At 38.6% G+C, this 13,087-nt stretch overlaps 1 protein-coding gene across 1 annotated transcript; it reads right to left on the bottom strand.

Moving 5' to 3' along the window:
* Positions 1–7,970: 7,970 nt before the first annotated feature.
* On the bottom strand, positions 7,971–8,966 carry LOC103565011 (olfactory receptor 1L3). Its single transcript, XM_008540957.2, has one exon. It carries the CDS (start codon positions 8,946–8,948, stop codon positions 7,971–7,973), a length of 978 nt encoding a protein of 325 aa, XP_008539179.1. The 5' UTR covers positions 8,949–8,966.
* Positions 8,967–13,087: the final 4,121 nt, after the last annotated feature.

The raw sequence follows: 13,087 nt of genomic DNA, 5'->3' as shown, positions 1-13,087 counted from the left end.
TAAGTTCTGGCCTCAGACATCTCCCATTTCTCCTCTTCGTGTTTGAGTAGGCACTTGGGATTCAGAATTAGTCAATTCTGAGTTTGAATTCTATTTCCCACTCACCTGCTGGTGACTTTGGGCAAGTCACTTCACTGATCTGAACTTCAGTTTCCTCATCTTTAAAATGAGGTCATTAATTCCCATTGGGTAGAATTATAGGTGTTTGATTTATGCTAGTTACCTTTCCATTACCATGACAACCTAGTGTACATCAGTTGGAATCTTTAAATTTATTTAAAATTTATGGTAAAAAGCATATGCTAGCTCACTAGATGATGGGAATTATGAGAAGGCATCATGGCCGCAAAACTCAAGAAAATTTGGATTCCACTCTAAGATCCAACCACCTCTTTCCATGAGGTTGCTAACGGAACTGCTGCCCAAGGAGAAACGGCAAAGTGGGAGCAAAGTAACACTTTAGAGTTTTCTGGACCTTGGGTTCAGAATCCTAATGTAGGGAACTCTGGAGCGCTAATTTATGATTCTTTCTGTTCCTGAACTAGTTATATTCAAATAACTTGAAGCAAGTTCTGGATGAGGCAACTCTAATTTGTCTTATGATCAAATCCAAGTCTTCCATCTGATCACATTAGGCAGCATGAAAAGAACAGATAAGTAACAGTAACAACAAAAACAACGACAACATTTACTGAATGCTTACTATGAGCCAGGTACTGGTCTAAGCACTGCATACATGATCCATTTAGTCCTGTAATTCATGTGTGATACCACACATGAGAATGACCGTAAAAAGAAAAAAGTGAAGAAGAGTTTATCATTTTTTGAAAGTTCACATGAAGAAATAAATGTGTGAGAATTGTCAATAGTAGTTTTTAAAAATAGGATTCAGGGAAAGAATTACTTAGTATGTATTAGAAAAACCTATAGCCATCAAATATTATGGTTTGACACAAATAGAGATAATTAAATTAGTGGAACAGAATAAGGAGTCTAGAAATAGACTCAAGTACATATTGGAACTTATTATATGATACTGGAGACTTTTTAAGTGGGAGTATTTTATTATGTAGCTACTCTTGGCATCTGGAATATGGATATATAAATATTATATACAAATATATTCCAGATTAATTAAAGATATAGGCATATATCTAAAATAATGAAATTCTAGAGTAGAATTTTAATATTATTTAAATAACAAATACCTTCTTACTCAGAATATGAAAGAAAAGATGAACAAATTAGACTATGTAGAAAGTAAAAAAAGCATTAATTTTGTAATTGAAGCTACAGGACAAATAATTTATTTGGAGAAAATATTTGCAAATACATATAGCAAATAAATGGTTAATATTCTCAATTTATAGAGCTCCTAAAATTTGGTAAGAAGATGACAAAATCCCCCAAAGGGCAAAGTAATTAAGCAATTTAAGGAAGAGGAGATGCAAAGGCCCCATAAAGATAGGTGAAGTTGCAGAACTGCATCAATAGGAAGAAATGCGCTGATGCCACTGTCCATCATCAGATTGACTGAGATTATAAAGATTAGTAACACACAGTGTTGCTGGGCATGTAGAGAAATCTGTTTCATATATTTTTCGTGGGAGTGCGAATTGTTGAGAAACTAATCTGGCAGCATTTATTAAAATCGTTTATCTACAGGTGAATTCAAGCCCATGAGAAGGAGCAGCTTAACTCTTTACTTTGAATTCATTCTCCAGAGGCTCTCCTTTTGCTTTGAGGTCTAGAAGTTTCTCTTTATTCTTTTTCTCATTATGTACCTCGTTACTTCAATTGAGAACATATTCATCATTCTGGCTATTTACTCTGTCAATTCCATATTCCCAAATATTTCTTCTTGAGCATCTAGAACTTTGTGATATTTGCTACAATGATAGTCATTACCCCCAAGATGCTGGTAAACTTCTTATCAAAGACAAAGACTATTTTCTCTGCTTAGTGTCTGGCCTGGATATATTTCTCCTTGGCCTTTGGGAATGCCAACAGTCACTTCCTGGCAGCCATGGCCTTTGTCTGTAATGTGGCCATATGTGAGTTTTCCATTACGTCACCATCACCAGCCACCACCAGTGCATCCTTCTTCTGGGCTGTCTCTTGCTCCATCTCTCAGATCTATTCCTTCCTGCAATTCCTTCTGGTGACTCAATTTATCTTCTGCACTTCCACTACCATTTATTATTATTTTTTGTTATGTCAATCCAGTGCTGGCATTGTCCTACTCTTCCCTTTGCCATGAAATTGTGGGACTGTGATGACCCCATTTACTTGCATGATCATCATCTCTTATCTATGAATCCTCATTGCTCTTCTCAACATCTGTTTACCGGTAGGGAAGTGAAAAGCATTCTCCACCTGTGGCTCTCATAGCACAGTTGTAAAATGCTTTATTGGAGTATCACTTCTGTCTATTTCAGGTTACTGTTCAGTTGCACTATTGGGGATGGTGTTTTGACAGTGATCTAAACCATATTGACCTCCATGTTAAACCCATTTACCTACAGTCTGAGGAATAAAGTCATGGAATCAGGCATGAAGAAACCAATGGGCAGGATGAAACCCCATTAAGAAAGACTTTCTGCTGGTCCTCAAGAGAATCCTTTGAAATCTCTAGACCCCAAGGCCCTCAGGTGACTGATATTCATAATTAGGTGCTGATGGTTGGTGTAGCCAGCATTTCATTGGTGATGGAGAAATGCTCACTGTTTTAATTAAGCTGATGTGTTGTCACTGCCCCTGAAAGTCTGTTTCCTCCTGCTTTACGGTCTCTATATTGTCTGGTAGGAGCAAGTACTATCTGAGTCTTGTTACTTACACCCAAGTCATAGGTCCACTCCACCATACCACTTTTTTATAGGAAATTGCACCTCTTCTGTTTAATCAAAATTCTGTTGAAGCTCTCCTATTCCTACAAATCTACTCTGACTAGCATCACCCAAATTTGATCATTAGTGATTGTGCATATTAGTGTACATATCTAAATAGCTAGGTAAATGCTTATAATTAAACAATTGGTTGACATGTTTGAATAATGGATATTTGTGTGGGTGTGTTTCTTTGTGTGGGTGTATGCATGTGTATGCATACATGGCTTTTGTCACTTGAATTCTTCATCAGACTGGGAGCTTACCAACAATGGCGATTCTGTTTTAATAATTTCTCTCTTTCCTGACTTCCCCTGGCCTATGTTATGGGCAAAACAGTGATCATCAACATATGATGTCAACCAGCTCTGTTAGCCAATCCACACCACACTCCAATAGACCAGACTGTATGCAGTGGGACCTGAGACCTCTTCTTTTAATCTAGCCTCATGCCATTTCATTTATTCCTCAAATATTACTCATTCCTAACTCTTCCCAAGCTTCCCTACAGATGCATCTGTTTCTTCCACATTTCTTTTAGTTTCCTGGGATAATATTTATTATGTGTAGCTCTATTTGTTGTGGCCTTGGAGTACTGTATTACTGGGTGGAGATTGCCAGCAGGTACATCTGGAAGTTTTCAAACCAGAAGCCATCCAGTTGAGGAGTTAAATGCCAGTCTCCCCATCTTGCATCCAGCCCTAGTCTCTCAAATGATTTTTAAGGAGGTTTCCTTCTTAGTTTTGGGGAAAGCAAACAATCACTCTCCTCTCTTAAAGGTCAGAGTCCTTCTCCCCTCTTGCCTTTCTTCATATCTTGACTGGGGAAGCAGGAGGTGGAGTGATGGTTAGTGGTAGCAGAGCTTGTATTAGGACCTCCTCCAAAACCCTGTTGGTTGGGGGCTGTATTCCAAGTGCCAGAGCATCCTTTAAAATGTACGGATTAGAAACTTCACCCTTGGCTTTGAATCTTAGCTGCCATTCGGGCACAACAGGATTCCTTCCACTGGAAGTCCTGTTACCAAGTGCACTTTGGTCAGCCTACCACAAGGGAATTCCTATGGGCACCTTCAGCCTCATGGCCCCAGCCTCAGGCCATCTCATGACTTGTCTTTCTTTTGAAACTTTGCAAGAGTGCACTGGGGATGAATTGGGGCTCTGGAGACACCCACAGTCCCTTCTGAGCAAAACAACCTTGCCTGAAATTTCCTGCAGAGAGAGAAACCCTACCCAGATACTCATTCTCAGCACTCAGGTTCCCTCTTGTATGACCCAAGGGCTGCCAACACAGAGGTTGACCAACAGCCAATAAGCTAGCTGCTGAGTAGCCAAACTGTTTCCAGAATGATTTACTATTTCCTGAACTTCTTTTTCAGTTTTGGTTGTACTTGATTCCCTCTTTTCTTTTTGGTCTGACCTGGCAGTATATCTGAGGTTCTTATTTTTCTTTGTGTTTTTGAGTAAAATCTTAAAATAGGCCAGTTTTGACAACTTAAAATTGCCTACACAACAGGAAGGGGCTCTCATCTCCTAGCTTCACAACTTCCTCTACAGCCCATTTCAATTCCCTGCTTGGACCCAGGAGGCCTTCGGCTCTCAGACAGAGGGTCTTTGTAGGTATTGCTTCTCATGTGCTTAGTATGGGTCTGTGGATGCTCAATAAATACTGAATGGGCAAATAGGTGGGTGTTTCCCTCAGCTACCAAAGGCAAGAAAAAATGGTCAGTGACTTTGATTTTTTTTTTCAGAATCCAGTTCTGCCCTCCTGAAATAGATGGCCTGATTTAGAAGCCAAACACCAAAGTAGGGGTGTTGCAGAAGATAAGACGGCAGCTGCTGGAGAGGACTAATTACCAATGTTAGAAAGAAAGAGAAAAGCAACTTAGTTACATTCAAGCCAGATCAAGTATAATGTTACTTACTGGAGAGACTGTGTGCTCAGCCTTGAACTCACCTGTGTTAGAAGAAGGCTGGATAAGGAGCTGTCACGGGTTCTTACATTTTAGAATTTGACAGGAAGTTAAGATCCTCTCATATTTCCCACACAATTCATAGGACTGATGGCAGGGGCATCTGCAAAGGTCCTGTGGTCACAGTAATTCTTTACCTACTTGAAACTTCAGTTTAAATCAAGATTCCCTTGTTTTTCTATTCCAATATTGGTTTTTGCACCCCAGTCTTTCACTAGTTGAATTCTGGGCCTTATTTCTGGGCAAGCTAGAGGTTATGATAAAGTTGCAAGTTTTATATTCCCTCAGATGATCCATGAATCAGAGACTTTCAGTTTAGAAAGGTGGTTTTATGGCCAGAATGGGAGCCATGTGGCAAACATATGTTGTATGTTAAAAATTTGAGACATTAAGCACCATTTACTTTTCAGTTATCACTAACAAAATTTCAAAGATGTTGTATTCATTTGCTAAGGTAGCCATAACAAAGTATCACAGGCTGAGTGGCCTGAGCAAGAAAAACTTAATTTCTCACAATTCTGGAGGCTATAAGTTCAAGAGCAAGGTGTTGGCAAGGTTGGTTTCTTTTGAGACCTCTCTCCTTGGCTTGTGGATGACCGTCTTCTCCCTGTGTCTTCACATGGTCTTTTCTGTCTGTGTGTCTGCATCCTAATCTCTTCTTTTTATAAAGACACCAGTGATGTTAGATTGGTGCCCATCCTAATGATCTCATTTTAACATAACTACTTCTTTAAAGACCCTATATCCAAATAAGTTACATTCTGAGATACTAGGGGTTAGTACTTCAACTTATGATTTTTGGGAGGACATAACAGATGTGTTTGTAAACCAACATGTTAGACACCAAATTCTTGGCTTTTAAGAGTCATCACTTGGGATTCACTTCTAAGCAAGGGAAGAGTTGAAAGAGAAATCAAAGTGAAGGAACAAATTTAGATAAAGCTGGAGAGGATTTTGGAAGGTCCCTTAAGCCTGCAAATCTGAGAGTAGATTGGACATGTGCCCTGTTCCCAATGCGAGGGCTGTACTTGTGTGCCTTATGCTCCAGGGATTAGAAAGAGCAGTAGAAAATGGTGGCATTGGATTTATAGATACAAGAGGATTGAACACTGCTGTCAGTTTTTTCCTGGAGGTAATCCAAAGGTTTTCCAAGAGCCTAGAGTGACTCATTCAAGTTAGGAGAGTGAGAGAGACAAAAGTCAGGTTGGTGGGGAGAAGAAAGGAGACTAACGTCAAAGGGATATGGGGAGAACCACCTCATCATGACTAAGAATGATATCTCCATTGGATCATCATTACAGAGCACAAGGAGTAATGAAAGCCAGCTGCCAATCTCAGAAGCAAGCTCTAGTAATCATCCATGGTGACAAATGAATGGAACAAGGTCAGATGTCAGCAACAGATTCCAGCAGAGGACTAAAATATAGACTAGTCTAAAAAAGAGAACTGCTCTGTCTTTGGAGATGTCAGGTGGAGGTTTTGTAATCCCTGAACGTATAGAAACAGAACTCGGAAGGAACAATGACAGCTGTGAGAGGTGGGAAATGAATGCACGGGGCTAAACTATAAATCAAAAGTCACTGAGAAATTATAGGATTGGGTTGAGAAAAGTCAGAATTGAGCTGTGACTAGGTAAACTGAGGGCTCAAAGCCAAAAATAAAATTAAATTATGGAAATGAAGTTATAGAAATAAAATTCCATTTCTGCATGCCCAAGTCTTAAGGCCTATGGTGACTGAAAATTCGCTTGTTATATGGACCTGTACTTCTTGCTCCCATGCCCATAGCAGACATTGTAATCAATCTTTATTCATCCTTCTTCATTCAGCCCAGAGGTAGGCACAAGTTTTTCACTACAGCATTGCAAGAAGTTCTTATCAATTGGTCAGAATTGGCATGGAAAGTAAAACTAATTTGCCATACATGTAATAAAGGAATGCATTTGAGCAATATATCCTCACCCAGACTCTGCCTTGCCTTAGATTAGGGATGACTGAGACAGAATTAAAAGGATTTATAGACTCCTCATTTTATCATTGAAAACTTTGAGATCATCCATCTACTCCTTGTCTAAAATACCATGAGAAATTATTTTATTTGACTCAGAAATTTCCATCTATTAAAATACAACACCAGGAAAGAAAGAGACAGAGTCACACTAAACTGCTGCTTTAGTTAACAACACAGTGTAAAGTAATTCATCTGACTGTTCTTCTATGTAATTCATTCTCCAACTAAACTGAGAGCCTCTTTAATATCACACATTCTAAACCAAAAGTTTCTTACTAGTAATTTACATCCATTAATTTTTGACTCTGTCTCCAGTGGCCATAGGAAGCATTTCTGATTACACGGAATAAACTTTATTTAATTCTGAAAAAAAAATGATAGGTAGAAGGACATGGATATACAGGCATCTCTGGAGAGACAAGCATACCAACAAGGAGTCAGGTGATGAATGAGCACATGAAAGGAGGGAAGAGACGAGACCAAAACATGTAAAGAGGCATAGAGCTCACTTACTAATAGTCAGTTAGGTGACTGATATCAGTTGTTGAGAACCTAATGGCTCCAGAGCCCAGGATATCCAGCTGTTGGGAGAATTTAAAAAAGAGACGTAGTTTTATCATGGCATGATTGGGGAACATAGACTCTGCAGGGGAAGCTCGTGGTCTGATGGGAATTGACAAATATGAACACACACATGCACATTGCAAAAAATTTTGTAACAGTTTCAAATAGAGTGGCTGTGTATGCATAAACATCTTTGCATATACATAGATTTCTATACAGAAGAGCACAAAAATTGTTTGGTAATTCAAGTGACCAAACTTGGCTGAATTTATAAATAGAAGGAAATAGAAGAGGTTCCAAATAAATGTGGAAGGTGTAAGGGAATATGATTTTCTGGAATGCAGAGATATTATGGAGTGAGTCTACAATTTCAGAATATGTACAAAGACAGGAATAGAACTTCTAACATGGCGTGACAAAGACCACAGGGTGGAAAACTACAGGGTTCAGCAATAATTGATGAAAGAGTATTTCTTCACAAAAAACTAGCCCCAGGTGCTGGTGTGTGTGTGCACATGTGCACACACACCCACACTTTGCAATCAGGGTTCACAGAATTTGTTGGCTTTTGCAGTAGAAAGCCTATCCATTTGAGGCTTAATTCTGCTCATCAATTTCTCTAAGCCCTGTTTCATGTCTTTGTTTCTTAAGCTGTAGATAAATGGGTTCAACATTGGTGTCAGTATGGTGTAGGTAATTGTTGCTATTTGTTTCTTGACAGTATAGCTCGATAATGGCTGGAGATAGACATAGCTAATACTCCCATAAAACAGAGTCACCAGCGTGAGGTGGGAGCTGCAGGTGGAGAAGGCTTTGCGTTTTCCACTAGCTGAGGGAATGTTGAGGACAGCAATAAGGATTCTCAGGTAAGAGATGATAATGCAGACAAATGGGGCCATCACAGAGGCCAGCCCTTCTGTCATGGCCACAACTTCATTGACAGAGGTCGAAGAGCAGGCCAGTTTCAGAAGAGGGTTGACATCACAAAAAAAGTGATGGATTACATTTGATGCACAAAAGGTGAGTTGATTCACCAGGAGGACATGTAAGAGGGAGTGGAGGTAGGAGAAAGCTATAGAGAAGGCCAGTAGCAACATACAGCATCTGTGGTTCATAATAGTGACGTAGTGGAAAGGCTTACAAATGGCTACATAGCGGTCAATGGCCATAGCTGCCAGGAGATAACTGTCTATGTTTCCAAAGACCAGGAAGAAATACATCTGTGCCAGACATTCAGCATAGGAAATAGTCTTTGTCTCTGACAAGAAGTTCACTAACATCTTAGGGACTATGACTGTTGTGTAGCAAATATCAGCAAAGGACAAGATGCTCAGGAAGAAATACATGGGGTTTTGGAGTTGAGGATCAGAGCGGATAGCCAAGATGATGAGCAGATTTCCCATCAAGGTGACAAGGTACATGATAAGAAAGAGGGCAAAGAGTGGCTTCTGGTCCTCAAGGCGAGAGGAGAGTCCCAGGAGGATGAATTCAGAGAATCTTGTCAGATTGGACATTCCCATGGACTTGTATGCACCTACAGATAAACAATGCTGTCAATTAAAAGCTCTTAAGTCATCTAGGTCATGCCTCTTTCCATCTTGTTCTTACACTGAGCAATTATTAATATAATCAGCATTTACTCTGATGTTTTCCTTCCTGAATATGGAAAAATCAAAGCCAAAAGTGTGTTTTCTCGTTCTTTTTAAGTATTCAAGAAAGAAATCTATAGAAACAGATGTAAGGAAAGAGAAAGAGAGACTAGATGGAGAGCTTGATTTGTTTTTCTTCCTTCCTACTCTGTGACTGATAATCACAGGAACCACAGATGCAGTCTATGAATCAGGTTCAGGTCAGCTTCTGATTAAGGATTATCAATTGCTAACCCCCATCATGAGATAGTTATCTCATCTAGCTTGTGACTGATAAATAACCATCTTTTAAAATCAAGATGCATCTTTCCACATCATTTACAATGGAAGCAAGAAAATCATTTAAAGAACATTGGGTTGAGTGTAAATGGTTATAGGGAAAAAAAGATGGCGGAGGGGAAAGTGAGAGAGAGGGAATGAACTTATGTGAGAAAATTCTCTACCAAATTTCCTTGCTCTTTGGCTGATAATTCATATCCTGAGCTCAGAGGAATGTGACTTACAAGTAGACTAGAGTAAAGGAAGAGTCAACTTATTTCACTCAACATAATACCCTCAAGGTCTATCCTTGTTGTTGTGAATGGGACGGCTTTGTCCTTTTTTATGGCTGAGTAATATTCCATTGTATATATATACACCATATCTTCTTTATCCAATCATCAGTTGCTGGGCACTTAGGTTGGTTCCATGACTTGGCTATTGTGAATAATGCTACGATGAACATAGGGGTGCATGGGACTTTTGGAATTGCTGATTTCAGGTTCTTAGGAGAGATACCCAGTAGTGGGATGGCTGGGTCATAAGGTATTTCTATTTTTAACTTTTTGAGGAATCTCCATACTGTTTTCCATAGTGGCTGCACCAGTTTGCATTTCCACCGACAGTATATGAGGGTTCCTTTTTCTCCACAGCCTCTCCAACATTTGTCACTCTTGGTTTTGGATATTTTTGTCATTCTAACAGGTGTAAGGTGATACCTTACTGTAGTTTTGATTTGCATTTCCCTGATGATTAGTGATGATGAGCATCTTTTCATGTGTCTATTGGCCATCTGTATATCTTCTTTGGAGAAATGTCTGTTCATGTCCCCTGCCCGTTTTGTGATTGGGTTGTTTGATTTTTTGTTGTTGAGTTGTGTGAGTTCTTTATATATTATGGAGATTAACCCTTTGTTGGATAAATAACTTGTAAATATTTTTTTCCCAATTACTGGGCTGTTTTTTTGCTTCAATCCTGTTTTCCCTTGCCTTGAAGAAGCTCTTTAGTCTGATGAAGTCCCATTTGTTTATTCTTTCTATTGTTTCCCTCATCTGAGGGGTTATGGTGTCCAAAAAGATTCTTTTGAAGCTGATGTCAAAGAGTGTACTGCCTATATTCTCTTCTAGAAGACTTATTGTTTCAGGCCTAATCTTTAGGTCTTTGATCCATTTTGAGTTTATTTTAGTGAATGGTGAAAAAGAATGGTCGATTTTCATTCTTTTACATGTGGCTGTCCAGTTTTCCCAACACCATTTGTTGAAGAGACTTTCTTTTCTCCATTGTAGGCCCTCAGCTCCTTTGTCAAAGATTAGCTGTTCATAGATGTGTGGTTTTATTTCTGGGTTTTCAATTCTGTTCTATTGATCTGTGCACCTGTTTTTGTACCAGTACCATGCTGTTTTGATTACTGTAGCTTTGTACTATGTTTTGAAGTCAGGGATTGTGATGCCTCCAGCTTTGTTCTTCTTTCTCAGGATTGCTTTAGCAATTTGGGGTCTTTTGTTGCCCCATATGAATTTTAGGATTCTTTGTTCAATTTCTGTAAAGAATGTCATTGGGATTCTGATTGGGATGGCATTGAATCTGTAGATTGCTTTAGGTAGTATGGACATTTTAACTATGTTTATTCTTCCAATCCATGTGCATGTCATGTCTTTCCATCTCTTTATGTCGTCATCGATTTCTTTCAAGAAAGTCTTGTAGTTTTCGTTGTATAGGTCTTTCACTTCCTTGGTTAAATTTATCTCACGGTATTTTATTCTTTTTGTTGCGATTATGAATGGGATTGAGTTCTTGAGATCTTTTTCTGTTAGTTCATTGTTAGCATATAGAAATGCTACTGATTTCTGTATGTTGATTTTATACCCTGCAACTTTGCTGTAGCTGTTGATTGTTTCTAATAGTTTTTCTATGGATTCTTTGGGGTTTTCTATATATAAGATCATGTCGTCTGCAAACAGTGAGAGTTTTACTTCTTCGTTGCCTATTTGGATTCCTTTTATTTCTTTTTCCTGCCAAATTGCTCTGGCCAACACCTCCAGTACTATGTTGAATAAGAGTGGTGAAAGTGGGCACCCTTGTCTTGTTCCTGTTCTGAGAGGGATGGGTTTCAGTTTTTGTCTGTTGAGTATGGTGTTGGCTGTGGGTTTGTCATATATGGCCTTTACTATGTTGAGGTACTTTCCTTCTATACCTATTTTATTGAGGGTTTTTATCATAAATGAATGTTGGATCTTGTCGAATGCTTTCTCTGCATCTGTTGAGATGATCATGTGGTTTTTGTTTCTCATTTTGTTAATGTAGTGAATCACACTGATTGACTTGCGGATGTTGAACCATCCCTGTGTCCCTGGTATAAATCCCACTTGATCATGGTGTATAATCTTTTTGATGTATTGCTGTATTCGGTTTGCCAAATTTTGTTGAGGATTTTTGCATCTATGTTCGTCAGTGATATTGGCCTGTAGTTTTCCTTCTTTGTGTTGTCCTTGTCAGGTTTGGGGATCAGGGTGATGTTGGCTTCATAGAATGTATTAGGGAGTGCTCCATCTTCCTCAATTTTCTGGAATAGTTTGAGAAGGATAGGTATTAAATCTTCTTTGAATGTTTGGTAGAATTCTCCAGAGAAGCCGTCTGGTCCTGGACTCTTATTTTTGGGGAGGTTTTTGATTGCTGTTTCTATTTCTTTACTTGTGATTGGTCTATTCAGATTCTCTATTTCTTCCTGATTCAGTTTGGGGAGGTTGTATGAGTCTAGGAGTTTACCCATTTCTTCTAGGTTGTTCAATTTGTTGGCATATAGTTTTTCATAGTATTCTCTTATGATCCTTTGTATTTGTTCGGTATCTGTTGTGATTTCTCCTCTCTCATTTCTAATTTTATTTATTTGAGACTTCTCTCTTTTTTTCTTAGTGAGTCTGGCTAAGGGTTTATCAATTTTGTTAATTTTTTTGAAGAACCAACTCTTTGTTTCATTGATCCTTTCTACTGTCTTTTTTGTTTCAATATCGTTTATTTCTGCTCTAATTTTTATTATTTCCCTCCTCCTACTGACTTTGGGCTTTGTTTGTTCTTCTTTTTCTAATTCCGTTAGGTGTTGTTTGAAGTTGTTTACGTAAGATTTTTCTTACTTATTGAGTTGAGCCTGTATTGCAATGAATTTCCCTCTTAGGACTGCCTTTGCTGCGTCCCAAAGAAGTTGGTATGGTGTGTTTTCATTTTCATTTGTCTCCAGATAATATTTGATTTCTTCTTTAATTTCTTCAATAATCCATTGTTTGTTCAGTAGCATGTTGTTTAGTCTCCACATTTTTGCCCCTTTCCCAGCTTTATTCTTGTAGTTGATTTCTAGTTTCATAGCATTATGATCCGAAAAGATGCTCGATATTATTTCAACGCTCTTGAACTTATTGATGCTTGCTTTGTTTCCCAAGATATGGTCTATCCTCGAGAATGTTCCATGCGCACTTGAGAAGAATGTGTAACCTGCTGTTTTTGGATGAAGTGTTCTATATATATCTATTAAGTCCATCTGATCTAATTTTTCATTTAATTCTATAATCTCCTTGTTGATTTTCTGTCTGGATGATCTGTCCATTGGTATTAATGGGGTGTTGAGGTCCCCTACTATTATTGTATTGTTGTTGATGTCTCCTTTTAGTTCTGTTAATAGTTTCTTTACAAATTTTGGTGCTCCTGTGTTGGGTGCGTATATATTTATAAGTGTTATGTCATCTTGGTGGAGCATCCCT

Source organism: Equus przewalskii, chromosome 26 (genome assembly GCF_037783145.1).
Source record: "Equus przewalskii isolate Varuska chromosome 26, EquPr2, whole genome shotgun sequence".
Lineage (NCBI taxonomy): Eukaryota > Metazoa > Chordata > Mammalia > Perissodactyla > Equidae > Equus > Equus przewalskii.
The sequence above is the reverse complement of the archived record's forward strand: the minus strand, read 5'-3'. Positions and strand labels throughout refer to the sequence as shown.